Source organism: Trachemys scripta, chromosome 5, assembly GCF_013100865.1.
Source record: "Trachemys scripta elegans isolate TJP31775 chromosome 5, CAS_Tse_1.0, whole genome shotgun sequence".
NCBI lineage: Eukaryota > Metazoa > Chordata > Testudines > Emydidae > Trachemys > Trachemys scripta.
Window position 1 is genome coordinate 71,123,267 of NC_048302.1, and position 25,956 is coordinate 71,149,222.

The 25,956-nt window shown below is 42.6% G+C and overlaps 2 protein-coding genes across 3 annotated transcripts in view; one reads left to right on the plus strand and one right to left on the minus strand.

The window, feature by feature from the left end:
- The window catches only part of SAP30 (Sin3A associated protein 30), a 14,352-nt gene extending 13,268 nt beyond the window's left edge, over window positions 1-1,084 (plus strand). For both annotated transcript variants that reach the window (XM_034771866.1, XM_034771865.1), the window contains exon 4: window positions 760-1,084. In XM_034771866.1, the coding sequence (XP_034627757.1) occupies window positions 760-882 (123 nt within the window). In that variant the 3' untranslated portion in view covers window positions 883-1,084. The remainder of the gene's footprint in view (window positions 1-759) is intronic.
- Window positions 1,085-4,084: 3,000 nt separating this feature from the next.
- Window positions 4,085-24,026, minus strand: SCRG1 (stimulator of chondrogenesis 1). Its single transcript, XM_034772895.1, has 3 exons — window positions 23,914-24,026; window positions 7,381-7,651; window positions 4,085-5,453 (listed from the first exon to the last, which is right to left on the minus strand). Exons 2-3 carry the CDS (start codon window positions 7,623-7,625, stop codon window positions 5,399-5,401), a joined length of 300 nt encoding a protein of 99 aa, XP_034628786.1. The 5' UTR covers window positions 7,626-7,651; window positions 23,914-24,026; the 3' UTR covers window positions 4,085-5,398.
- Window positions 24,027-25,956: the final 1,930 nt, after the last annotated feature.

Genomic DNA, 25,956 nt, shown 5'->3' on the forward strand with positions numbered 1-25,956 from the left:
CCCCCCCCCGACCCCATCCCCCAGCAGCCCTGACCCCCAGCTCCGAGCCAGACACCCTCCTGACCCCATCCCCCCCCAGCCCTGACCTCAGCTCCGAGCCCAGCCCCTCTGAGCTGGACATCTCCCTGACCCCAGCCCCCATGAGCTGCGGCTCGAGCCCAGGCCGGGTGCCTCTCCCCTCGCTCAGACTTACCGGCTCTGCCTCATGCCCAGCGCTTCCTGCCTCGGCAGCCCCGGAAGTGAAGCTGGACGCCAGGCAGGAGGAGCGGTAGACGGAGACGCGTGTGCAGGGGGATGGCGACCTCAGCCCCGCCGGGGGGGGGGGAGGGGAGAGAGGTCGGGCCCCCCTACCTTGGCAGGGGGTGAACCCGGCAGCCGTGCTTCTGACTGTCAGGGCAGTCAGAGCACGGCACGCGGGGCTGTGAGGTCGGGCCCCCTGGGCAGGGGGTGAACTCGGAAACCTCCCCCCACCGCTTGCCCGCGGGCTGCACAGTGGGCCCATGTGGGCCGCATGTGGCCCACGGGCCGCGCACGCAGGCCTGCTTTAGAGTACTGAAATGATTCAACGCCTAATCCTTGTGTGATCCAGACTGTTGGATGGAGGCAAAGTATTGATCTGTTTGATCAAATCTTTAAAAAAGGAATAGATGTCAACTCTGTGTTAATTCTGAATTTTAGTTCCCTTATGTACAAAATGTGAACTTGTTGATTGTATATAACCAAATGGCTATTTAATTTCCTTAAACTTTCTCTTTATAGATAATTGGTTGCCATTTCAGGACTATTCCAGTGAATGAAAAGGATACCTTAACATATTTCATCTACTCAGTGAAGAATGACAAGAACAAACCAGATCTAAAGATGGACAGTGGTGTTCACTAGGATGGAAAAAATGGGACTAATACTCAAGTTGCAGATCTAAAGACTGTTTTTGACATGCAGAAGCTTTCTTTGTAACTTTTTTTTCAGAGAACTTGTCTCTGATTTTATTTTTCATGGTCTTGCTGACTCACTGAAAAACAACTTCCTCTAAAATGAGATTTCCTCAGCAAAAGTATTTTAAATAAATATTATTAATACTGTTGCTCAAGCGTTCGTGTGTGTGTTTGTAACTTATTTAGTGAGTTATTTGTACCTAATAATAGTTTGGGTTTACCTACATATATTTAAAGTTATTAAAAATATTGTGTTTTTTTTCTCAATTATAGAAGTATGCTAAAGATTAGTGTGTGAAATGTGTTTTGAAATCATCACACCACAACATGGTTTCTATATAGTATAAAATTTTGCTGTGATAAATTCTAAACATAGTTGCTCCAAACAGAAGGGTCATAATAGAATTGCTCTTGGCTTCCTGAATAGCAGTGACACTTGTAGTTGTTATTAGTCATAAGTATAAATGGCTGCACTTGTGTTTTCTTTTAGAATTCTGGTATGCAAAGATCTTAATAGAGGGTTTTTTGAGATCTCTAGTTTCTTCACCTCTGGGATATGCACTGCTAAGCCTCAGGACCATCATGCTACTATATAAAAATGATGGCAGCTATTTAGTGCTCAAATATCCACATGAAGATGGAAAGACTATCATCATTTATAATGGAAAACTTCTGTTTCTTTGAACAATGATTCTCTATTGATCTACATATGCTACTACCTAGAAATTGCATTGGAGAAAGGAAGGCTGAGGAACTCATGATGTGTTTCAATATTATTTAATAAACATAGTGTGTCATGCTCCGGTGAGGTCTGCATTAACTGGTGGTGAGCTGGTGAGACCTCATTTGGAATACTGTGTGCAGTTCTGGTCTCCCATGTTTAAAAAAAGATGAACTCAAACTGGAACGGGTGCAGAGAAGGGCGACTAGGATGATCAGAGGAATGGAAAACCTGTCGTATGAAAGGAGACTAGAGGAGCTTGGGTTGTTTAGTCTGACAAAACGAAGGCTGAGGGGGGATATGATTGCTATCTTTAAATATATCAGAGGGATAAATACAAGGGAGAGGAATTATTCCAGCTTAGTACTAATGTGGACACAAGATCAAATGGATATAAACTGGCCATGGGGAAGTTCAGGCTTGAAATTAGACGAAGGTTTCTGACCGTCAGAGGGGTGAAATATTGGAACGGCCTTCCGAGGGAAACGGTGGGGGCGACGGACCTGTCTGGTTTTAAGATTAAGTTAGATAAGTTTATGGAGGGAATGGTTTAATGGTAAAACATAGTAGCCAAGGAAAACCAAGCAATGGTATGTAAATAGTATAATGGCCAACAGGGGTCAGGCTAGAGACTCTTGCCTACATGCTCGGGGTCTTACTGATTGCCATATTTGGGGTCGGGAAGGAATTTTCCTCCAGGGTAGATTGGCTGAGCCTCTGGAGGTTTTTCGCCTTCCTCCGCAGCATGGGGCAGGGATCACTAGCAGGAGGGTCTCTGCCGCTTGAAGTCACTAAAACACAGGATTGGGGACTTCAACGGCAGAGTCCAGGGAAGGGTTTTGTGGCCTGCAGCATGCAGGGGGTCAGACCAGATGATCATAATGGTCCCTTCTGACCTTAAAGTCTATGAGTCTAACTCATGGCTGGAAAATGCATAAAGATCATTAATTTAAAGAATTGTTACCTTTATATATAGCACTTGCATCTAAATGTATATATTTTAGTAAAGTTTACAACATTGAGTGACAGCTATGACACAACACAAAACCTCCTGTATTTCCACTGAATCCTTATGAGAACAATGAAGTTCTGGATGACGTGCAATTTTCTGCTTTGTCTTCTGAGCTGTGAGGAGAAACAAGTGAGATGGCATCTTAAAACTGAGAAGAATGCAGCATCTCTCTATGCTCACTGAGGCATGGTTGATATAAAACTCTAAACATAAGTTTTTGATCAATGATGAGCTACCTTCACTTTAAGAAAAGTGTGTGAAAGTAATATTGTTTACTCTGTCCCACATGCTGCTAGATATGGTGATTTAGCAGGGTCTCGCTGTTCTCAAAAACTTGCTTTTATTCCTATGTGGTTCTTTGTTTTTCCTTACCTGTAGCCCTTCATTGATGGAAATAATCCCCAGGCTCAAAGTGGCCATTTTCCCAGTAATTAGCAGTGATGGAATTTCTTTTGCCTTTGCCATGTCCTATGAATTTTCACACTCTTGCTCAAACTTCGGCCAGCACTGTACAACCAGACATAGCTATTTGCCTGAATTCAGTACTCCTACTCATGAACCTTCTCTTCTAATGTGTGCGTTCATTGTAATGTTTGTAAAGTGCTTTGAAAACTAATGGCACCATCCTACTGATGGAAATAGAGTAAGTTAAATTCAGTAAGATAAGTAGGATGCCCAAAATGTGGATGTATTTAAGCTTCTATTGCATTTTAATCATATTACACATGACAGGGCTTGAAATATCCTCTTGGATACTTGACGGGTGAGTGGAAACTTTCCTTGGTGCAAGAGGGAGCCAAAAGCCTAAGTTTTAACAGAAACTAAACTTCCAGTCTTAAGCTTCTGTTCTTAAAAAACAAAACATTGTTTCTGGTTCTTAATACTGTGGCAATTATAACCTCCTGCATGAGAGAAGATGTGGTGCTGTCTTTTTGAATATGCAGCTTGCAGAGCCTTCCCCAACCAGCAGTAGAAGAAGGAAATTGGTGAATTTCACTGAAATGGTCAATTTTACTGTCACATTCAGAATGCTGTGTGAAGGTGACAATTGTCAGTTCTGCTGCAACTGCTTTGGAAAGTTGTGAGCAGCAGAGGCAAGCATAGTGTAATTCAGGTAGAAGCTGGAAGAGGAAGGAGAAAGCTTGTCTCTCCACACCTTGCTGATAGATGGCAGGACAAGGCCTTCAAACTTTCCAGACATCCCTTGGTTTCAGCAGGTCTTATTTGTATCTGCAGAGATTAACAGTTTGTCTCTGGACTCTGCTCAGGGCTTTTTTGCATAGTTTGATCAGGCTGTGGGAAAACCAGTGAATGAGGGACAGGTAAACTCAGACTTTCTAAAAAATTGCATCTGTCCTGCAACTGGTCATTGTGAAACTATTTGGTGCAAGTCACTTAATAAACATAATTGATTAATTGAATACACATTTATTATCATTTGCATATAGTCCAGCAAACACTCAGACCAACTAGGTACAAGATTACAATCATCCAATCGTTATAGACAGCAAAGTTTCTGAACATATTTTGTATTTGATACAAAGTTGTCATGTAAGTGAAGTATGGTTGTCTATTAGGCAATAGTGATTTTTTTAATGCTATGTAATTTACATAAAATGACTACTGCAGAAAGTGTCATTGAAAAAGACTAGCACAAGATAGCTATATTAAAGTTTCATATTTTGCACTAGATATTTTCACACTTTTCCATCTGATTAACTTGGTAGCTCTAGGAATTACCATATGTTAATGAAAAGAAACATTTAATACTTATGGCATACAGCTTTCATTGGTGTGCATGCTTAGAATGCTAGTCTCTGTGTCTAATTATATACCTGTCTTTTCCTAAAGGGCTATATTAAAGATACGGAACTAGCATTTTAAAGTTACTACTGAGATGTGCTATAGTTCAAACGAGGCCTGAATCAGGGCCCATTGTCTTCTAAAGATATTGGATCAGGTTCATCACCAGTAGCTGTTTTACTGAATATATATATTATAGCAGCTGGGTACTAAACACCAAAAGTGCAAAGAGGACTTTAAATAAAGCCCCCATTATGAATAACTATTTTGTGAATTTAGAGTCCAATTGTGTTTCCATGGAAGCTAGTGGGAGTCTTGCTATTGACTTCAAGGGGATTAACAAGCTTTTTAGACCAAGATATTCAAAAACATGTAAAAAGTTAGGGTCCTCAAACATTATTTAGGCACCTAAATAAAGTGACCTGATTTTCAAAAGTGCTGAACGCACAGCAGCTCCCACTGATTTCAATGTTACTTTTTGTTAAAGTAATGAAGACTTATTGATATGAAATTGCAGTACAGTGAACTGCTGCTAAGGGCTTCGATGGGAGTAAAACAGTGTAGTGAGGCGTTATACTGCCTTATAGCAGCTGAAAATTTGACCCTAAATCTTTGAGAGGTGGAATGACAACACCAGATCTTTTGAGACTGTCTGGGTTGCACAATGAATTAAGGAGGTTCTACTGCACCCTTCTTAAATCCTTCTAATGAAAACTAATGTAGCTACCAAGTTAGAAAGGAGAGCTTTACCATTAAAGCTTCAAACCATGGTTACTTCTACATACAGAAAGGGAAACGTATACTACTTGGTACAGTAAAGCTCTGCACTCTAGTGCTGTAGAAAGGAATAGATTTTCTATGACAACATTGTTTATCTCCTGTTGTGAAGTCCTGTGTGTGTCTTCTCACTGGTACACATGATGCTCATCATTGATTGTTGCAAGGGATGACAAAAGAGATCTTTGGTCCAAAGAAAATACCTCTGAAAGAAATTATCAGGTATTTCAGTTTTAAGGTCATCATAAATTATCTACAACTGCTTTGCTGTTTTGGTTTGTGTTTAAATACAAACCTGAAGAAGTGCACAAGCTTCTGTGGCAGTAGAAACTAAACTTTGACAAGTGGAAATCCTCGTTCAACTGAAGTCAATGGCAAAACTGCCAAGCACCACAGTGGGGCTAGGACTTCATCCTGGTGGCATAATTTCAGTTTTGAGATAAATTCTAAAAAAGATGCATAGAAAATGTGCACATACACAGTTAAGTGAGGCTTTTGTACTGAACTCCAAGATGAGGGTCTTTTGTGGTATGCAAAGAGATCTTTTGTATTGTAGTCTTGTAAAAGCTTTCTTTATCTAAGATTTTGAAGACTTGTTGTGAGTTAGCAAGCAAATACTGTGCCTTATCTAGGTACCTGCAGTGATTTGGGAGGGAATGGGAAATATGAAAAGTTGCTCTTAAACCATGCCGCCTAGTTTAAAAGGAAGTGGGTTGCTGGCAGAGTGACTTTGGAATTCATTCCCACATAGCCTGATTTTATTAACCCTTCAGACATGCTGAAAAGCTCCTCTTTAGGACATTTCAGGAGAGGGTGAGAGTTGAAAAATACAGGTGATCAGTGCAGGGATCATTCAGGTTACTGTGGCATAGTAAGGACAGGCTAATATGATTTTATTCTTTGTGGGTTTTAGTTATTCTAGAGCACCTGGAGCAAAGGGTGTGGTCTTTAACATTGAATGAAATAAATATTTGTTAGGACCTACTCTTACAAAGCAATGAAATTGGATAGAGTAGTATAGGGAAAAATATGCCATTATAAACCTAATGAATAGAGCTGAGTGGAGGATGGAAATTCTGTGTAATAAAGGACTTTGAAATTTGGCTTCATTCAGAATTGGGGGGGTGGGGAGTCTGAAAACTGACATTCTCCCAAAAGAAAATTCATGGGGAAAATTGTTTCCATTTTGGCTTTTTAAATTTTTATTATATAATATACAAAATAAAGATTTTGAAACAAAGTAATTTTAAATCAAACAAAAATAAAATGTTTAATTCCAAAAATGGTGACGCAACATGTTTGGACATTGTCAGAATTTTTCCCTGAAACAAAGTTTCAGGGAAATTGACATGATTTCACAAATCATTTAGATTTTGACTGAATTGTTCCACTAGAGTTTTTGCAACAAGATCTGCTAATGAACATTGGGAGTATTTGTCACCATCCTTCATTGTTAATGTGCAACACTGTCTATGATACTACAAGTAGAGGTGGGGGAAGTGTTTGGGGTTTTTAGGTAACTTCTGAATGCTTTTCAATTCAGTTTTTTTCCCCCATTCACTTTTCTGCAGACTTTTTATTGTAAATGTCTCTCTTGCAGTAGTTCAACTTATTTAGATGAAATATCTGCACCAACTAATATATACAGAGGCAATGACATATTTTACCATGCAGCAAGAACCTTAGGTCTTTCTCATCTCTTTTGAAAAACTGGTCTTCACTAATGGGTGCTGAAATTATTGAATGAAAAAAAAAAAAAAATCAAGGGATTAGTTCAAAGAGCCCAATTTTTATATGTCCTGGGTCAAGTAAGTAAAGAACAAGGGGCAAAATTCTGCCTACTATAAGCTCACTGAAGTAAATAATGTTACATCAGGTCTGTAGTGGGATGTGTGATTTAATACTTTAAGCAAACACAATGTCAATCTTCCCCTTTACTTTAAAAAAAGCAAATGAAATGATAAGAAAATGGCCAAATCTTGGTCTAACTTCTAAGCTTGATAAAATATTTCATTTCTTTGAAATGAAAGCTGGTCCCTTAAGTAGTAGTCTATACTACAGTGAAATGTAATGAGCACTTGTTTAAATCCATAGAAACATGTAAAATTCTATGTAACAGAAAGTTGCCTTACTTTGGGCAGCAGAGTAATTCGCTAAAATTGCAGTAACAGATCATCTCACAACTTTGCCCTTCCCAGAAGTGGTCTTGAAGATTTCCATCAATGCGTCGAAGACTGGCCACACCTTCTGGGATGCTGTGACAGTTGCGATCTTTTAGCACTTTCTTGTAACAAGAAAGTCGACTGAAAGGCATCATGTTAGTACCAAGCAGCATGCTCAGCAAAACAAGAGCTGATAGAATCTTCATTTTCATCATTCCAAAGCTTGCTTTTGACAGGAGTGCTAATGAGAAAAGAGGCACATTAGACATGTATTGATGCTGAATAGATCAGTTTTTGTGCAGGTTGCTTAATTCATTTCTCTAGCTTCAATTTATCCTGAGGATTTTTGGGAGTTGGACCACTGTGCTGGAGAGGATTATTTCCCAGGAGATAGAAGGTATTGCTGCTTCACTGTTGTGGAGTTAACTTTCACTGCCCTCTCTGCATCCTATTCTTATTTCTCATGAATTGAGCCTTCTTTTGCTTTTCTCCTTCAGGAAATTGCTTTGAGAGAATTAGACCAGCTCACTGGTATGAATGTCTACTTTCATGTAGTTGTATATGTTTGGAGCATAATAACGTTAACAAAGCAGTGTGGAAATGTTCAGATACATTTCCCCAGTTTCTTGATGCTTTTTGGCTCTTTTAAATCATTACAAAATTATGATGACTCTACTGAAGTTGTTTCATTCTTATTACATAAGAATGGCCGTACCGGGTCAGACCAAAGGTCCATCTAGCCCAGTATCCTATCTACCAACAGTGGCCAATGCCAGGTGCCCCAGAGGGAGTGAACCTAACAGGCAATGATCAAGTGATCTCTCTCCTGCCATCCATCTCCACCCTCTGACAGAGGGAGGCTAGGGACACCATTCTTTACCTATCCTGGCTAATAGCCATTAATGGACTTAACCTCCATGAATTTATCCAGTTCTCTTTTAAACTCTGTTATAGTCCTAGCCTTCACAACCTCCTCACATAAGGAGTTTCACAAGTTGACTGTGCGCTGCGTGAAGAACTTCCTTTTATTTGTTTTAAACCTGCTGCCTATTAATTTCATTTGGTGACCCCTAGTTCTTGTATTATGGGAATAAGTAAATAACTTTTCCTTATCCACTTTCTCCACATCACCCATGATTTTATATACCTCTATCATATCCCCCCTTAGTCTCCTCTTTTCCAAGAGGAAGAGTCCTAGCCTCTTTAATCTCTCCTCATATGGGACCCGTTCCAAACCCTTAATCATTTTAGTTGCTCTTTTCTGAACCTTTTCTAGTGCCAGTATATTTTTTGAGATGAGGAGACCACATCTGTACGCAGTATTCGAGATGAGGGCATACCATCGATTTATATAAGGGCAATAATATATTCTCAGTCTTATTCTCCATCCCCTTTTTAATGATTCCTAACATCCTGTTTGCTTTTTTGACCGCCTCTGCACACTTCGTGGACATTTTCAGAGAACTCTCCACAATGACTCCAAGATCTCTTTCCTGACTTGTTGTACCTAAATTAGCCCCTGTAAGAGTATCCGGACTCACCCCTGCGGCACCTCCTGCTGGTCGTCCAGGGAATTAGCTCTCCAGCCTCTGGAGCACCCTCAGCAGGCCAGTGATCCACTTGTCCTCTGTACTCAGGCTCCCGTGTCCCTCCCAGGACCCCGGTGCCCCTTGCTCTGGGTGCTGCCCCCTGGCAGTACCCACACACACTAGGTCTCCCCTCCCAGGGGAACCCCCACCCACTAACCCCACCTCACCTCAGGATAAGGCCACAACCAGTCACCAGTTAGCCCCCACTCTCTGGGGCAGACTGCAGTATAGGCCACTCATCATCGGCAAGGTTGGGTTCGGACCTGCTGCCTTGGCCTAGCCCTGGGCTGCCCTCTGCAACCCCGAGTACCCCTTGGCCTATTACCAGGCTACAGCCTGGGGCTATCCAGGCTGGAGTTCCCCAGCTCCTCAGCCTTTCCCCAGCCCTGCTCCACTCAGGTACCCTATCTATCTCCCTATAGCCAGGCCCTTCTCTTTCTGCACTCAGAGAGAGACTCTTGAGTTCCTGGCTCCCAGCCTTCTTATACAGGCCAGATGGGGCCTGATTGGGGCATGGCCCAGCTGTGGCTACTTCCCCAATCAGCCCAGTAGCTTTTCCCTTTGCCCCAGCCCTCTGCCAGGGCTGTTTTAAACCCCTCAGGCAGGAGCAGGGTAGCCACCCTGCTACAGCCCCCATCATATTGTATGTATAGTTGGGGTTATTTTTTCCAATATGCATTACTTTACATTTATTCACATTAAATTTCTTTTGCCATTTTGTGGCCCAATCACTTAGTTTTGTGAGATCATTTTGAAGTTCTTCACAGTCTGCTTTGGACTTAAGTATCTTTAGCAGTTTAGTATCATCTGCAAACTTTGCCACCTCACTGTTTACCCCTTTCTCCAGATCATTTATGAATAAGTTGAATAGGATCGGTCCGAGGACTGACCCGTGGGGAACACCACTAGTTACCCCTCTCCATTCTGAGAATTTACCATTAATTCCTACCCTTTGTTCCCTGTCTTTTAACCAGTTCTCAATCCATGAAAGGACCTTCTCTTTTATCCCATGGCAGCTTAATTTACATAAAAGCCTTTGGTGAGGGACCTTGTCAAAGGCTTTCTGGAAATCTAAGTACACTGTCCATTGGATCCCCCTTGTCCACATGTTTGTTGACACCGTCAAAGAATTAATAGATTAGTAAGATTATTCTACCTATTTCTCCCAAATGTGGTAGAAATTACATGCTAGCATAACCTACTAAATGTATTATAATAGAATCATAGAAGATTAGGATTGGAAGAGACTTCAGGAGGTCATCTAGTCCAACCCCCTGCTCAAAACAGGACTAACCCCAACTAAATCATCCCAGTCAGGGCGTTGTCAAGCTGGTCCTTAAAAACCTCTAAGGATGGAGATTCCACCACCTCCCTAGGTAACCCATTCCAGTGCTTCACCACCCTCCTAATGAAATAGTGTTTCCTAATATCCAACCTAGACCTCCCCCACTGCAACTTGAGACCATTGCCAGAGCCAATCACGGGGGAGAGGGGGTCAGGAGGGCCATTTGGCCTGGGCCTCAAGCTCAAAGAGGGCCTCAAATGTAGACCCTTCTTAATTTTTTGGCATTTGATAAGTTTCACAACTTGTTTTTATGCACATCCCTATTGGACCAAAATGTGAGTCTCTGTTTAGAGCTGCAAATTTAAGCAAATAAGAGATGTGATTTGGCAAAAGACAATTTTTTGGTTAACTGATATAGATTTTGACATATTAAAGAGTTAAAAATGTTCATAAATACCAATAAAAATATATCGGTTCTGATGGCACAAGATTAGACTGTGATGAATGTGTTATCTCAGATCAGCTGATTATATAAACAAAGCACTACTAGTGGCTGGTGCTGGATCAAGTGCATATTGAAATGTAGAGAACTGTTACATTAAGAAGTGAGGTTTTTACTCACGAAAGCTTATGCCCAAATAAATCTGTTAGTCTTTAAGGTGCCACCAGACTCCTTGTTGTTTTTGTTACATTAAGTGTCTTTATAGTTTATGTCTAGTTGACTAAGGCCTGGTCTACACTACGAGTTTAGGTCAAATTTAGCAGCGTTAAATCGAATTAAGCCTGGACACGTCCACACGACGAAGCCCTTTTTTTCGACTTAAGGGGCCCTTTAAACTGGTTTCTTTACTTCACCTCCGACGAGGGCATTAGCGCTAAAATCGGCCTTTGTGGGTTGGATTTGGGGTAGTGTGGATGGAATTCGACGTTATTGGCCTCCGGGAGCTATCCCACAGTGCTTCATTGTGACCGCTCTGGACAGCACTCTCAACTCAGATACACTGACCAGGTAGACAGGAAAAGCCCCGCGAACTTTTGAATTTCATTTCCTGTTTGCCCAGCGTGGAGAGCACAGGTGACGATGCAGAGCTCATCAGCACAGGTAACCATGATGGAGTCCCAAGATCGCAAAAGAGCTCAAGCATTGACCGAACGGGAGGTACGGGATCTGCTCGCCATATGGGGAGACGAAGCAGTGCTAGCTGAATTCCATAGCAGTAAATGAAATGACAAAATATTAGAAAAAGTCTCAAAGGCCATGAAGGACAGAGGCCACAACAGGGACGCCCAGCAGTGCCGCGTGAAAATTAAGGAATTAAGACAAGCCTACCACAAAGCCAGAGAGACAAACGGAAGGTCCGGGGCAGAGCCGCAGACATGCTGCTTCTATGCGGAGCTGCATGCCATGCTAGGGGGTGCAGCCACAACTACCCCAACCGTGTGCTTTGACTCCATCAATGGAGAATCACGCAACAGGGAAGCGGGTTCGGGATACAAAGAAGATGACGATGAAGACAATGAAGACCGCTCACAGCAAGGAAGTGGAGAAACCGGTTTCCCCAACAGCCAGGATATGTTTAATCACCCTGGACCTGGAACCAGTAACCCCTGAACTCACCCAAGGCATGCTCCTAGATCCTGAGGGCGCACAAGGGACCTCTGGTGAGTGTACCTTTGTAAATATTACACATGGTTTAAAAGCAAGTGTGTTTAATGATTAATTTGCCCTGGCAATCGCGGCCAGTACAGCTACTGGAAAAGTCTGTTAACGTGTATGGGGATGGAGCGGAAATCCTCCAGGGACATCTCCAGAAAGCTCTCATTCATGTACTCCCAAAGCCTTTGCAAAAGGTTTCTGGGGAGGGCTGCCTTATCCCATCCGCCATGGTAGGACACTTTACCACGCCAGGCCAGTAGCACATAGTCTGGAATCATTGCATAACAAAGCATGGCAGCATATGGTCCCACTGTTTGCTGGCATGCAGACAACATGCATTCCTTATATCTCTTTGTTATCCTCAGGTCACCTGGTTGAAATGGGGTGATTTTATTAAGGGGATATTCAGAGGTGCCTATTCCTGCTCGGCTGAACAGAAATGTTCCCTGCTGTTAGCCACGCGGTGAGGGGGAGGGGTGAACTGATCATCCCAGAGAATTGGGTGTGTGTGGGGGGGGGGTAGTTGGGTTTGTGCTGCATGTTACCCCGGAAACCGCAGCCCCTCCTTTTACATTGCAAACCCATTTTAAATGGCTATCCCACGCTGATGTTAGTGAAACGTCCCTTGTGATCCACCAGGGCTTGCAGCAGCATTGAAAAGTACCCCTTGCAGTTTATGTACTCGGTGGCTTGGTGCTCCGGTGACAAGACAGGGATATGGGTTCCATCTATCGCCCCACCACAGTTTGGGAATCCCGTTGCAGCAAAGCCATACACTATGGCCTGCATGTTTCCCAGAGTCACTACCCTTGATATCAGCAGGTCTTTGATTGCCCTGGCAATCTCGATCACAGCAGCCCCCACAGTAGATTTGTCCACTCCAAATTGATTCCTGACTGACCGGTAGCCGTCTGGCATTGCAAGCTTCCACAGGGCTATGGACACTCGCTTCTCAACTGTGAGGGCTGCTCTCATCCTGGTATTCTGGCGCTTCAAGGCAGGGGAAATCAAGTCACAAAGTTGCATGAAAGTGCCCTTACACATGCGAAAGTTTTGCAGCCACTGGGAATCATCTCACACCTGCAACACGATGCGGTCCCACCAGTCTGTGCTTGTTTCCTGGGCCCAGAATTGGCATTCCACGGCATGAACCTGCCCCAGTAACACCATGATTTGTACATTGCTGGGGCCCGTACTTTGTGAGAGGTCTATGTCCATGTCAATTTCCTCATCGCTCTCGTCGCCACGCTGCAATTGCCTCCTCGCCTGGTTTTGCTTTGGCATGTTCTGGCTCTGCATATACTCCAGGACAATGCGCGTGGTGTTCATAGTGCTCATAATTGCCACGGTGATCTGAGCAGGCTCCATGATCCCAGTGCTATGGTGTCTGGGCTGAAAAAAGGTGCGAAACTATTGTCTGACAGAGGGAGGGAGGGGCGAGTGACGACATGGCTTACTGGGAATTAAAATCAACAAAGGTGGCTGTGGATCAGTGAGAAACACAAACAACTGTCACACAGAATGGCCCCCCCCAAAGATTGAACTCAAAACCCTGGGTTTAGCAGGCCGTTGATTTCACGGTGGGAGGGGGAAGCAAATGAATACAGAACAAATCTGGTCCATCTAGCTTTTACATCTTAGGCTGGCAGCAGACGCTGCAGCATGACTGATCGCCATCGGCATCTTCTGGGTGCTTGGCTGAAGATGCTTTATTATGATTGCTAGCCATCATAGTCAAGATGGTTCAATGGGACTGCCGGCAGGAGTGAGTCTCCAGGAGACAAAACATGTCTGCCCAGGTGCCTCTGACCGAACTCACTGAGGAATACGATGATGACGGCTACCAATCATACTGTACCGGCTACTGCAAAAAGGCAATTAGCTGCTGCTGTGTAGCAATGCAGTACCACGTCTGCCGGCACCCAGATGACATATGGTGATTGTGAGCTGAGCTGAGCGGGCTCCATGCTTGCCGTAGTATGTTGTCTGCACAGGTAACCCAGGTAAAAAGGCGCGAATTGATTGTCTGCCGTTGCTCTGACGGAGGGGGAGGGGCCTGACGACATGTACCCAGAACCCCCTCTCGACACTGTTTTTGCATCATCAGGCATTGGGATCTCAACCCAGAATTCCAATGGGCGGCGGAGACTGCGGGAACTGTGGGATAGCTACCCATAGTGCAACGCTCCGGAAGTCGACGCTAGCCTCGGTACTGTGGATGCGGTCCGCCGACTTAATGCACTTAGAGCATTTTATGTGGGGATACATACAATCAACTGTATAAAACCAATTTCTATAAAACCGGCTTCTATAAATTCAACCTAATTTCGTAGTGTAATCCCTTAGGAATTATTTATGTATGAGAATTCCTCGTTATCATCTTCAGATGGTAGCTAAAAGAGATGACTGGTTGGTTGAGCCCTAGCTTGGTAGCCTGGCCATCATTATAGGCTTTCGTAGTCTATAGGCCCAGATTCAAAGTGAAAATTTGAGAGGACTATCTTGTACAGTGAGTTTCGTGAGGACACACGTTTGTAATTTTTGGACATTATCCCTCTGTCTGTATCCATGACTGTGTTTATACACACACACACACACACACACAATGTCATCCCTTTTGTCTTCAGCTCAGACTGTTATATTATACCTTGTGTGCTTGAGTTTTGATTCAGTGATAAGGATAATAACCTGTCTGACTGTTTCATTTTGTGTTCTTAATTAGTATTCCTTTGTTTTAAGTCTTTTCAGCATTTGTGTACCATTAAGGATTTGTGTGAATCTCACTGCACAGGCTCGAACTGAACTTCAGTCTATTCAGAAGCACACGTCCAAATTTGAATTTATTCTGATGTCATCTTTGTGGATGAAGCTACTTAAAATGATCCACCAAACTAATCTGGTATTTGAAGCACGCAATGCTACACTTGATGTTGAGAGGGATAACATTGACAGTCTTATCAATGACAGTCAACAGATTTGTGGACAATAGGATGCGATCCTGACTGAGTCCAAATTAGTAGCACAGAATATTGGCATTTCAGCTGAGTTCTCCACCAATCACTACTTACCTACTGAATCCAATGCTGAGCAGCATTATAGGGTCAGTGTCTTCCTTGTCATCACTGACTATATTCAATCAGATCTTATTTGTTGATTTGAGTCACTGACTAATTTGTACTTTTTGGGGTTTCTTTTGCAGTTCAACAGACTAAGTAGTGAAGATCTACTTTCTGCAGCTGAACACTTTCAACAACAGTACAACAAAGAAATCTCAAGACCTCAGTGACAAGGTCATCTTCCTCAAACAAATATATTCCATGAACTTTAAATTGGATTGCAAGCCAAAGGAATTGCTTCAAGAAATACTCGAACTTTGTCTCTCTGGGGTGTTTCCTATTATCACAATTGCATTGCGTATTTTTGTCAGTTTGCCTGGTGAACGCACCTTCAATGTGTTGAAGCAGGTGACGATCTATCACTGTTCAACTATGGGACAAGAGCATTTGAATGGGTTCTCCATGCTTAATATCAACTGTGACATTGCATGAAAGCTAGATTTTTTTCCTCAATAATTAGTGCATTTGTACAGAGAGGCTAGAAAAGCATTTGTTAAATAAAAAAAAATATTCAAATTATATCTCACTCTTTTTTTGGTGCCTTATTTTGTTTTCATGTGTTGTCATTTTTTATTTTTATTATGACTAGGGGCCTCAAAAGCTGGAAGTGGCCTGGGCGTCTCTGGACCTCTGAGAGGGCCTGACCATTGCTCCTTGTTCTGTCATTGCCACCACTGCGAACAGCCTAGCCCCATCCTCTTTGAAACCCCCCTTCAGGTAGTTGAAGGCTGCTATCAAATCTCCCTTCATTCTTCTCTTCTGCAGACTAAATAAGCCCAGTTCCCTCAGCTTCTCCTCATAAGTCATGTGCCCCAGCCCCCTATAATTTCTGTTGCCCTCCGCTGGACTCTCTCCAATTTGTCCACATCCTTTCTGTAGTGGGGTCCCAAAACTGGACACAATACTCCGGCTGTGGCCTCACCAGTGCCGAATAGAAGGGAATAATCACTTCCCTCGATCTGCTGGCAATGCTCCTACTAATGCAGTCCAATATGCCGTTAGCCTTCTTGGCAACAAGGGCACACTGTTGACTCATATCCAGCTTCTCATCCACTGTAATCTCCTGGTCCTTTTCTGCTGAACTGCCACTTAGCCAGTCAGTCCCCAGCCTGGAGCAGTGCATGGGATTCTTTGGTCCTAAGTGCAGAAGGGGAAGGGGAAATTTTGTTGACTTAGTTCAACTGCAGACTTCTGGATGTGACTGGTTTTACTTTTCAAGAAAGTGAAGGACCAAGCATAGCAGAGGGAGTTCAGGCTTGTCACAGCACTAACAGTGCACCTCTGTCCTGACTTCCAAAACTGCCTGCTATTCTAATCCAGCCCTTCCATGAAACAGAGACTATTGAACATGTTACACAGAAGGAGTTGGAGAAGAGCACCCAACTTGCATTCATTTGTAAATTAGGCCAGGATCTGAGCTGTGGCTCAGCTTGGTTTTTACCAGCAGAATATTGAAGGGTAGAGAGACAATGTTTGTTTACATTTCTTTTAGCTTGATACAAACATTCCAATCCCTCTCTAGATTTAAAGAGTGACTCTACTCTGATAACCAGCCCAGGTAAATACTGCATCTTTTCATTCAACGGATTTGATTCTTGTATGTATTCCTACTTATATCTGCTCTACAGTCAAATAAGATTTTGTTGCTTTTTGGTCTTAACATTATAGACCCAACTCAGCTAAGAGACTATGAGCTGGATTCTAGGCTCTCGTGTAGCTGGAGTAGGGTGACCAGATGTCCCGATTTTATAGGGACAGTCCCGATTTTTGGGTCTTATATAGGTTCCTATTACTCCTCACCCCCGTCCCGATTTTTCACATTTGCTGTCTGGTCACCTAAGCTGGAGAACTGAATGCATAACCTGAATACTGTGGGACAAATGGGGATACAATTTGACCTCTAGAATATTTATAATGTATGATTATGATGATCAAGGAAAAACCCATTTTGACTCTCCGATCTCAGGTCGAGGTTGCAGGATTGATAGCAGGCTGGGCGGGGGAGGGGAAGTCTTTTGTAAACGAAGCATGTTTGATATGGAAATCACTTAAACATGTAACCCTGCCATGCCATTTTTAGTCACTTTTCAGAGAAGGACCACATGTTAAAACACAAAACATTGTCGGACACACATACTACTTTACCACGTACTTGATTCAATTAATTTTCATAGACAGTTACATTGATATTTCCACCCTGCTGCTCTTCCAATCCTTCACCCATTTTGACAAATTATCTACACAAAACATCAGAGATATAACTGCCTAAGAAAATCAGTTTCTGGAGTCTTAAGCCCATTTAGACAAAACACTAACATTATAGGGCTAAAACTGGCATTATTAGTTTAATACTACTCATGGGCACCTCATTATTCTGGTCTTTTACACTAACATACATGCTTATGCTAACATTATGTACAAAAAAATTTGGTTTAAAAGTTTTGTATGTTTTGTTATGGGTACTGTGGCAGGGTGACAACTCAGCCACATGGCACCTCCTGCTGGTTGTCCAGGGAATTAGCTCTTTTCCAGCTCCGGAGCACCCTCTGCCGGCTGATGTCTCGCCTGCCGCTGACCCCATGTCCCTCCCAGACCCCGATGCCCTTTGTCCAGGGGTTCTGCCAACTGCAGTATCTCCTCTGTCTGGGTCTCCCCTCCCAGGGGAAGCCCTACCCCCTATCCCCACCTCGCCTCAGTGGCTACCACCAGTCATCGTCTAGTCCCTGCTCCCTGGGGCAGACTGCAGTCTGTAAACCACTCACCATCGGCAAGGGGGGTTGGACCAGCTGCCTCTGCCTAGCTCTGGGCTGCCTTTCTGCAGCCCCAGTACCTTTTGCAGGCCTTTAACTAGGCCTGCAGTCTGGGGTTTTACTAGACTGGAGCTCCTCAGCTCCCTCTGCCCTTCCCCAGGGCTGCTTCACCCTAGGTACCCTCCTCAACTTCCCAGGCAGCCAGATCCTTCTCTCTCAATAGGCTAGAGAGACAGTGTGTTTTTTCTCCCCAGTCTCTGTCCCTCAGCCCTCTTATAGGACCAGCCATGGCCTGATTGGGGCGTGGCCCCACCTGTGGTTGCTTTCCCCCAATCAGCCTTGCCTTTTCCCCCTCCTACCCCTTTTCAGGGCATGAGTGGGGTGACCACCCCGCTACAGGTATGCTTAGTTAAAATAAAAGCAAATGCTTATTTATCTTTGTTACAGATGTGAAATTCAATGAACTATTTTTCTGGTTTACATGAATTTTTGCATGCACATTTATCTTAAGGAGTAGCCCAACTTAATTATTCTTTTCATTTATAAAATGTGCTCATTAGACCTCAGGGACCATGTCTAATATTTAAAAGATTGCATTATTTTCACTAGTTCTAGCCAATGTGCCAAATAATAATAAATTCCTCTTTCCTTCAAATAAGGTAAACATTGACCCACCTTTGCCTAAAGTTAGATTTTGGACTCAAGTATGGTGTATGTTTGTAGGATAGTTTTTATTTTAAATCAGTTTCCCCAGCACTAAACAGTACATAAGTGAATCCTGTTTAAATGAGTTTATAGTCTAAGGAGGAAAGGTGTGGACACATTCTACCCTGGTTAACACGAAGGGCAGTCTCAAAGTAGTACAAGTTTTTTTCATTGAATATATAATCACGCTTAAAGGTGATGATACTGCATGGTACTACACCTAAAAAAATATGGGACCTGATTTTCAAAGTTGGCCTCTGTTTTTCTAGTCCCAATGTAACTAGTTGTGCCATATTTTGTGCCTGCAATTTATAACAGACACAAATAGTTCAGTAGTTAAAGATCTATTTGTGTCTGTAAGTCTAGGGTGACCAGATGTCCAGATTTTATAGGGACAGTCCTGATTTTTGGGTCTTTTTCTTATATAGGCGCCTATTACCCTCCACCCTCTGTCCTGATTTTTCACACTTGCTGTTTGGCCACCCATTGTAAATCAGGTACATTAGTCTGTTATATGTTGTGCAAAATTGCCCCTGTAGAAAGTTAGAGCAAATCCTGAGTGAAAATTAGGTCCTTATGACAGCGTGCAACTCAAAAATAATTTATTTTGTAGATCTGTTAAAAGTATGACTAACTTTTTAAAGAAATCCTTATGCTGTGACCTAAACTCTGTCAGACTCTGTCTCTAGACTGCTAAAGATAGCAGGTTCCAAAGGCCACGGACCAAAACTGAAAATACCCGGTTGCTGATCCAGGAATGTTGGCTCGCACTTCCAGGTATGGGTATCAAGAATGCCTTACTGGCTCTCAACTGCCACAGGACACATGGCAAGAGATCTCAGGTAAATTGGTCCCAGATCTTTTAAAATTTCAAAGATAACTACATCTTCAATTGCACCCAGAACTGAACTGGCAGCCTGTTCAGAATATAAAGCAGAGTGTGCGGAAGGGCCTGCATCAGCTAATGACCTACAAAGCCATCCCTTAACAGTGTGTTATAATAATGCATAGAGTGGAGTCTGACATGGATAACTGTGACAAGTTCAGCATCATTCAGGAAAGGTCATAATCTCCTGAACAACTGTAGACAGAATAGTGGACTAGAGGGCACTGGCGTTGCATGACAATTCATTTTATTTATTTTATAACCTGTCTGGTATGTCTAGTATTCAAACGTTTACCCATTGTTTCTCTTGCACTGAAGTGTGTCCTCTTTAAATGCTCTATTTTCACAGATATTAATTTACATAAAACTCATAATCAAAGAGCTTCCTTCAAAAAAGGTTTGTCCTGGAGGAAATGCTATTTTCAGATTGAAAACTGCAAAGAGGAGTGTGACGGGTTGGATCACAGAAACCCCCTTGGGAGCTGCCACCTGATGTACCAAGACTACCCCTGCTCCTGTTTTCCCTGCCAGCTCAGGACTCCAGCACCCTGTCTTGCTGAGCCAGACACTCCCGTCTGCTCCAACACAGACCCAGGGTCTAAATAACTTGCCCCAAAGCTGCAAGTTTACCTGAAAACAGCTCACAGAAGTGTGCTTGTCTTTAGCACTCAGATGCCCAACTCCCAATGGGGTCTAAACCCAAATAAATCAGTTTTACCCTGTATAAAGCTTATACAGGGTAAACTCATAAATTGTTCGCCCTCTATAACACTGATAGAGAGATATGCACAGTTGTTTGCTCCCCCAGGTATTAATACATACTCTGAGTTAATTAATAAGGAAAAAGTGATTTTATTAAATGCAGAGAATAGGATTTAAGTGGTTCCAAGTAGTAACAGACAGAACAAAGTCACCAAGTAAAATAAAATGCGCAAATCTATGTGTAATCAAACTAAATACAGATAAGTTCCTCACCAGTTCCAGAATGCTCCCTTTTACAGGCTAATCTCCTTTTAGCCTGGGTCCAGCAATCACTCACACCCCTGGAGTTACTGTCCTTTGTTCCAGTTTCCTTCAGGTATCCTGGGGGGGTGGAGAGGCTCCTTCCTTAGCCAGCTGAAGACAAAATGGAGGGGTCTCCCACAAGTTTAAATAGACTCTCTCTTGTGGGTGGAGACCCCCCTCCTATGCAAAGTCCAGCTCCAAGATGGAGTTCTGGAGTCACCTGGGCAAGTCACATGTCCCTACATGACTCAGTCTTTACAGGCCGAGGCCGTTGTCCACATGGTATCTTGTATGTCTCCAGGAAGACTTCTTATGTGGATTGGAGCATTCCAAGATGCATTGTTCCCCAAGTGCTTCCTGATCAGGTACTTAACCTTGCAAATTCCTTCCTAAAGAAACTGATCAAATGCCTCACAAAGCTTATGTAGAAACCAAGCAATATACAGCCCATATTCTTAACCTCAAGTAGAAAATGATATATGTATACTGTGGCAGAGCTCAGACCTTGTCCCCATGGTTCCTGCGCTTCTAGGCGGTATATGCTAGCTTCAGTGGCTCTCTGTGACCCTCCACATAGCCCTTCTCTCTCTCTAGGGCCAGGGTTACAGTCTACTGAGCCCTTTTCATCATAAGCCAGCAAGGAGGTTGGTGAGAGAACTCCCACAGTCTCTGTTGTCCCTAGGGCTTGTTTTAGAACAGTTTAGCCTCCTGTCCTGACAGGGGCCTGACTTCCCCTCCCAGGAGGTGTTCCTGTAGTGGTGGGTTGGGGGGGAACCCAGGCCCGCCCTCTACTCCAGGTTCCGGCCCAGGGACCCTAATGGTAGCAGCTGTTGGCAGCCAACCTTTCACTGCCAGAGTTGTTACATTTCCCTGGGCCACTTCCCCACAGCTCTCCTGCTTCTCCCTTACCTTAGGGCTCCCTTATCAATAACTTGAGGGTGTCTTCATTAACCAGTCCTTCAGCCACACTTCCTCTCCTCCGCCTGACTAGAGTGAGCCCTTTTTATAGTATCAGCGGGGCCTTAATTAGAGTCAGGTGGTCACATTAGCTTAATAGCCTCACCTGACTCTTTGCAGGTTAATTGGAGTCAGGTGTTCTCATTAGCCTGGAGCAGCCCCTGCTCTGGTCAGTCAGGGAACAGAAAACTGTTAATCCAGTGGCCAGTATATCTGCCTTCTGCTATTCTGCTGTACCCAACTGGCCTGGGTCTATCACAGTACAGATAGGATGAATAGATATAGTAGACCATTATCTTTACGGAGATATATTACATGGCACAGGCAGCACAAAACATATTCCAGTTATGTCATACATACATTTATAAGCACCCCCCCCATAAAGCCTTATGGGGTACACTGTCACAGGGAGTGTCCAAGATCATGGAGGCTATAGCTTTGTCAATACAGCACTCTACTGTGTGGAGATAAGGGAAGAGATGGTAGTGGCTTGACGGAGCTTCTATACAGCGCAATATATGGAATACCCTCTGACTCACCAACTACTGGTATGACCTCTTTCCTTATGCTGTTAAACTAGTACTGTTGAGGTACCCATGAAGGTGGAAAGTTGCATAGCTGATGAAGAATTGCTGGATGTAGAGTGTGTGTGTGAGAATAGGTATGTGGGGGGTGTGTGTGTGTGTGTGCATTTTACAAAATATAGATACTCAAGTTTTCTCTGCCATCACCAAGTGCAGATAAAATTGCATTGATACCTATCCAGCCAGTGAAATCTGCTGAACACATTTCACACGGTTGAGTTGAAGAGTTATCAGTAAGTAACCTTTCTTTCTGCGATACGTCTGTTTCCTACCTCATTAAAAGGCACCAATGTCAATCACACGAAGCTCCAATAGGTGCAATCTATCAAGACTATTCAGTTTCAAGTTCCAACAGGGATAAAATCTCCTGAAAGTATTTGAAGCAAACTACCCACATTTGCATAGGTCCTTTTTGATAAAATACTCCATTGATGGCATTTGACATGACATTGGTGAAAGAAGTTAAGACAGGGAAACAATTTCAGTGTCACAAAAATAGCTTTAGTTTTCTGTATGACTGGAAAACAGACAGTTTGACGGGAAGATTCCCTGATGAGTGAGGAATCATTGCTAAAGTTAACAGTGAAGTTCCTAAATTCTTGTTTTGCCTGGCAATTTGGCACTGCATATTTTTTGGAATGGTTAGATACACAGGGCGATTTTTTTTTAATTCTCTGCCTCAATGGCCAAGATAAACAGAGCTATGTTTCTTGAGAATATTAATACTGCTGTAAGTCCCATGCAAGCAGCTGCTGTCAGTAATGAGCACTAGTGGTATGGGTAGGCAATAGAAATAAGGAAAAGTGCGAGTGAATGAAACTAAAAATTTAGTTTGATATCTTTTCCTTTAAATCAGTTTCTCGGACTTTCATATTTGGAAACAAATGTGTAAGCTTATATATGTACTGAACTTTAAATGTACACATATTTATAGTTATGTCAAGGATTCTATAGCGCCTCTAGCTGCTTCATCTTGAAAATGAAAGATACTTCATTGTAAATGGTTCTCTGTCTTCGTATGGTCCTTTACAGTCATACAGGAGGTATATCCTACATTAACAGACTAATCAATTAAGTTCAAAGTGCAATAATAGTTTTATTACTATGCAGATAATATATTTAGATATCTTCACAATGGGTGTACAGTTCAAGAGTTAAAAGTAACTCTGTTAGCAACACCATTCAAAATGCAAAATTCCCTTCACATCATTTAGCAGTCATCTGTCAAACTTCCCTAGTCCAAAATACCTTCAAAAGGCTGAACTGATGACATTTACTGTTCAGACTTGCGACTTGTTAGATGCAGCCTTTGGAAATCATTAAACAACATCTGCAGAATTGGGGTATCACTTGATATATGACAGACATATGTGTGAGTTTTAGAATTAAATAAGTTTGAAGAAGCATTTCTCAAAATTAAAAAAAACAAAACAAAAACCAAAAAACCCGACTTTCGCCGGAACAGTCAGTACATTGTGAACCATGGTAAGGACAGCAGCTACTCCACTGAGGATGAATTCAATGAATTACCTCTTTGTAAAACCCATCAATACCATGTTTTTTTTCCAGGAATTGGGTTTTCATGAAGACCCATTTAGTTTCGCTACAGACAGCAGCTCATTGTGAAAACACTTCTCTTCACATCCACCAGTTTTTGCAATAATGTTGAATGCATGAAAATAGTGGATGATAGTGGAAAACTTACTATGAACTGTGGTGACATCCAAGTTTATAAAGAAGAGTAACATGTTAAAAAGTATTGTTTTTTTTTCTTTCGCTGAATAAATTAAACTGGATTTATCTCCGCACATCTGTCCTGCAACACATCATTTGCTCACAGTGAATGTCAACCTTCCCAAAGTGCCTCCTGCACATACCATTCATCACATGTAATTTATCTAGCTTTGCATCCTGTAACTAGCACAAAGGAGAACAAATAAATGAGGATAATTGCAGGAGCAAGACATACCTTTCTCTTTTGCTTCTCCCTCTCTCACTTTCTTGGCAGCTGTATCTTTTTAAATGTACAAGTTGAGAGTTGGAGCTAAAGGAGATGAGGAGAGGGAGGGCTGAAGGGAGGTGCGGTACAAATACCCCTTTGTCTGCCCTGGCTCCTGTCTGCGAGTGACAGTCTCTCTTATCCAGCCAGGGACGAGGGGGTGGGCTTCGAGAGCTACCTCTCTCAGCTAACTCCAACCCAGACAAGAAAGAAATGAACAGCTCCTTTCCAGCTGGAAACAACTAGTCCATACAGGATTCAAAGAGAGAAAGCCTCCTCAGGGAGTAAAATACCTGCAGGAAAAAAATACTTCTTGGAAAGTTTTTTTTCCTCTCTGTGATGGTGAAGTATGATTGGAAAAGTGTGTGTGTGTAGAGCAGCGGAGTGAGTGAAGCTGCCAGGATCATCTGGATTGGTAGGAGAACATAGTTTGGTGAACGAATGCATTGTCCTAGCATATTTTCTAGTTGCCTTTTTCTCTTGTTTCTCTCATTGTGTCATAAAAATTCCCTCTGGGAGAAGTTTCATAAACAGCACTGATGATGAGGCAGGAAGACCCAGCAATGGAAACCTATGTAATGTTCACATGAAATAGCTTGGGTCATCCTTTGACTTCAGAGTTCTGTTTGTTCTGAAATTGAACTGACTGAGAACTGTGGTAATTATTTTAACTGGATTTCTGGTAATAGATGCACTGCCACACCTTCAGTGTATTGAGTTGTTACTGGCAAAACATTTAATCACGTTGTAATGGTGAAACCAAGTACTTAGTCAGCCAATATTTCAGAAAAGCATATTGTGGAATAGTGCAATGGTGCCCTTAAAACCCTTTAATTGAGGTATTCAGACGAGTATTTAATTTAAATGGAAAGAGGTTTACATACAATTTACGTTATCATCTAATAATAACTAATTTAGGGGATACATTGTTTAGCTTTAAGTCAAGACTCCTGTATTCTAGTCCCAAATCAGCCACTATGGACATCTTGGCTCTTTTTCATGGTTTCATCAAATCCTGCCACTGTAATTTCTGTATCCCAGCTGTTTGACACTGGCTGGGTGTTGGCTTAGGGTAGATAAGATGGAATTGATGCTTATAGGCCTTCTGATAAAGGTTTCTAAACCACCTTAGCCATTTCATGTTTTAATCTTTGAGACATTTTAGCTCTATTACTGTTTTTTAGCTTTAGGTGTCAGTGGGTTTTCCTCATCTAATACTAGCCCAGAGGTTGCAACATTTCTTTTCTTTTCTGATGTGGAGCTCACCACAGTGATCCATGCCGCAAAACTAGATTATTGTAATGCACTCTATTTGAGGCTACCCACGCAGAGCACAGGTAGTGTCAGCAAATGCAGCATGCACCAACCTGTCTTTTTTTTAATGCAGTGAGATGTTATGGACCTGATTCTCCCTTACATTGCTATAAATCAACAGGAACACCACCGTAGTAATTGGAGTTGTATAGAAATAATACTGTGATGAGAAGAGAATAAGATCTTGTATGTGCACATAATGCCATTGTTGCACTGATTGCCTAGTCTCTTCTATGTGCAATTGGAGTAATTTTGTTATGAATGGTTTCATTTTGAAAGAGAGCACCTCGTTTTCTGATGTGCTGTCACAAGAAATAAAAATGTACTGCGGTCTTTTTGCTCCATTTCTGGGGTTCAGTTCTCTGGCGCTGGTAGCAGTATGTTTTCAAATGAGGGTCCAAGCTTCTGGAACATGTTCTCATCAACAATCTACCAGAGCCTAGGTGTGATGAATCATGAGAAACCTGTTTGACCAAGTCTTTGGTGGACTGTTAATTTATTTTACAAGTAAGGTGTGGGTAGCTGTGATGGTTCTCAGGGCACCAAGGACTGTGTCACCTTGTTACCCCCTGCATCCAGCACAAGGTTGTTTTTTCTTGTTGTAGCTGGGTGTCAGCTCCCTAATACCATCAGTCTTTCAAGCACTCTCCTCTGGGCTATGCCAGCCCTAACTTTGCCTTGCACGTTAACACTAGGTGC

Coding starts and splice junctions, on each gene's coding strand:
- SCRG1 (XM_034772895.1), bottom strand. CDS start 7,625: ATGATGAAAATGAAGATTCTATCAGCTCTTGTTTTGCTGAGCATGCTG. Junction 5,454..7,380: donor GAATTACTCTGCTGCCCAAA/GTAAGGCAACTT, acceptor AATTTCTTTCAG/AGGTATTTTCTTTGGACCAA.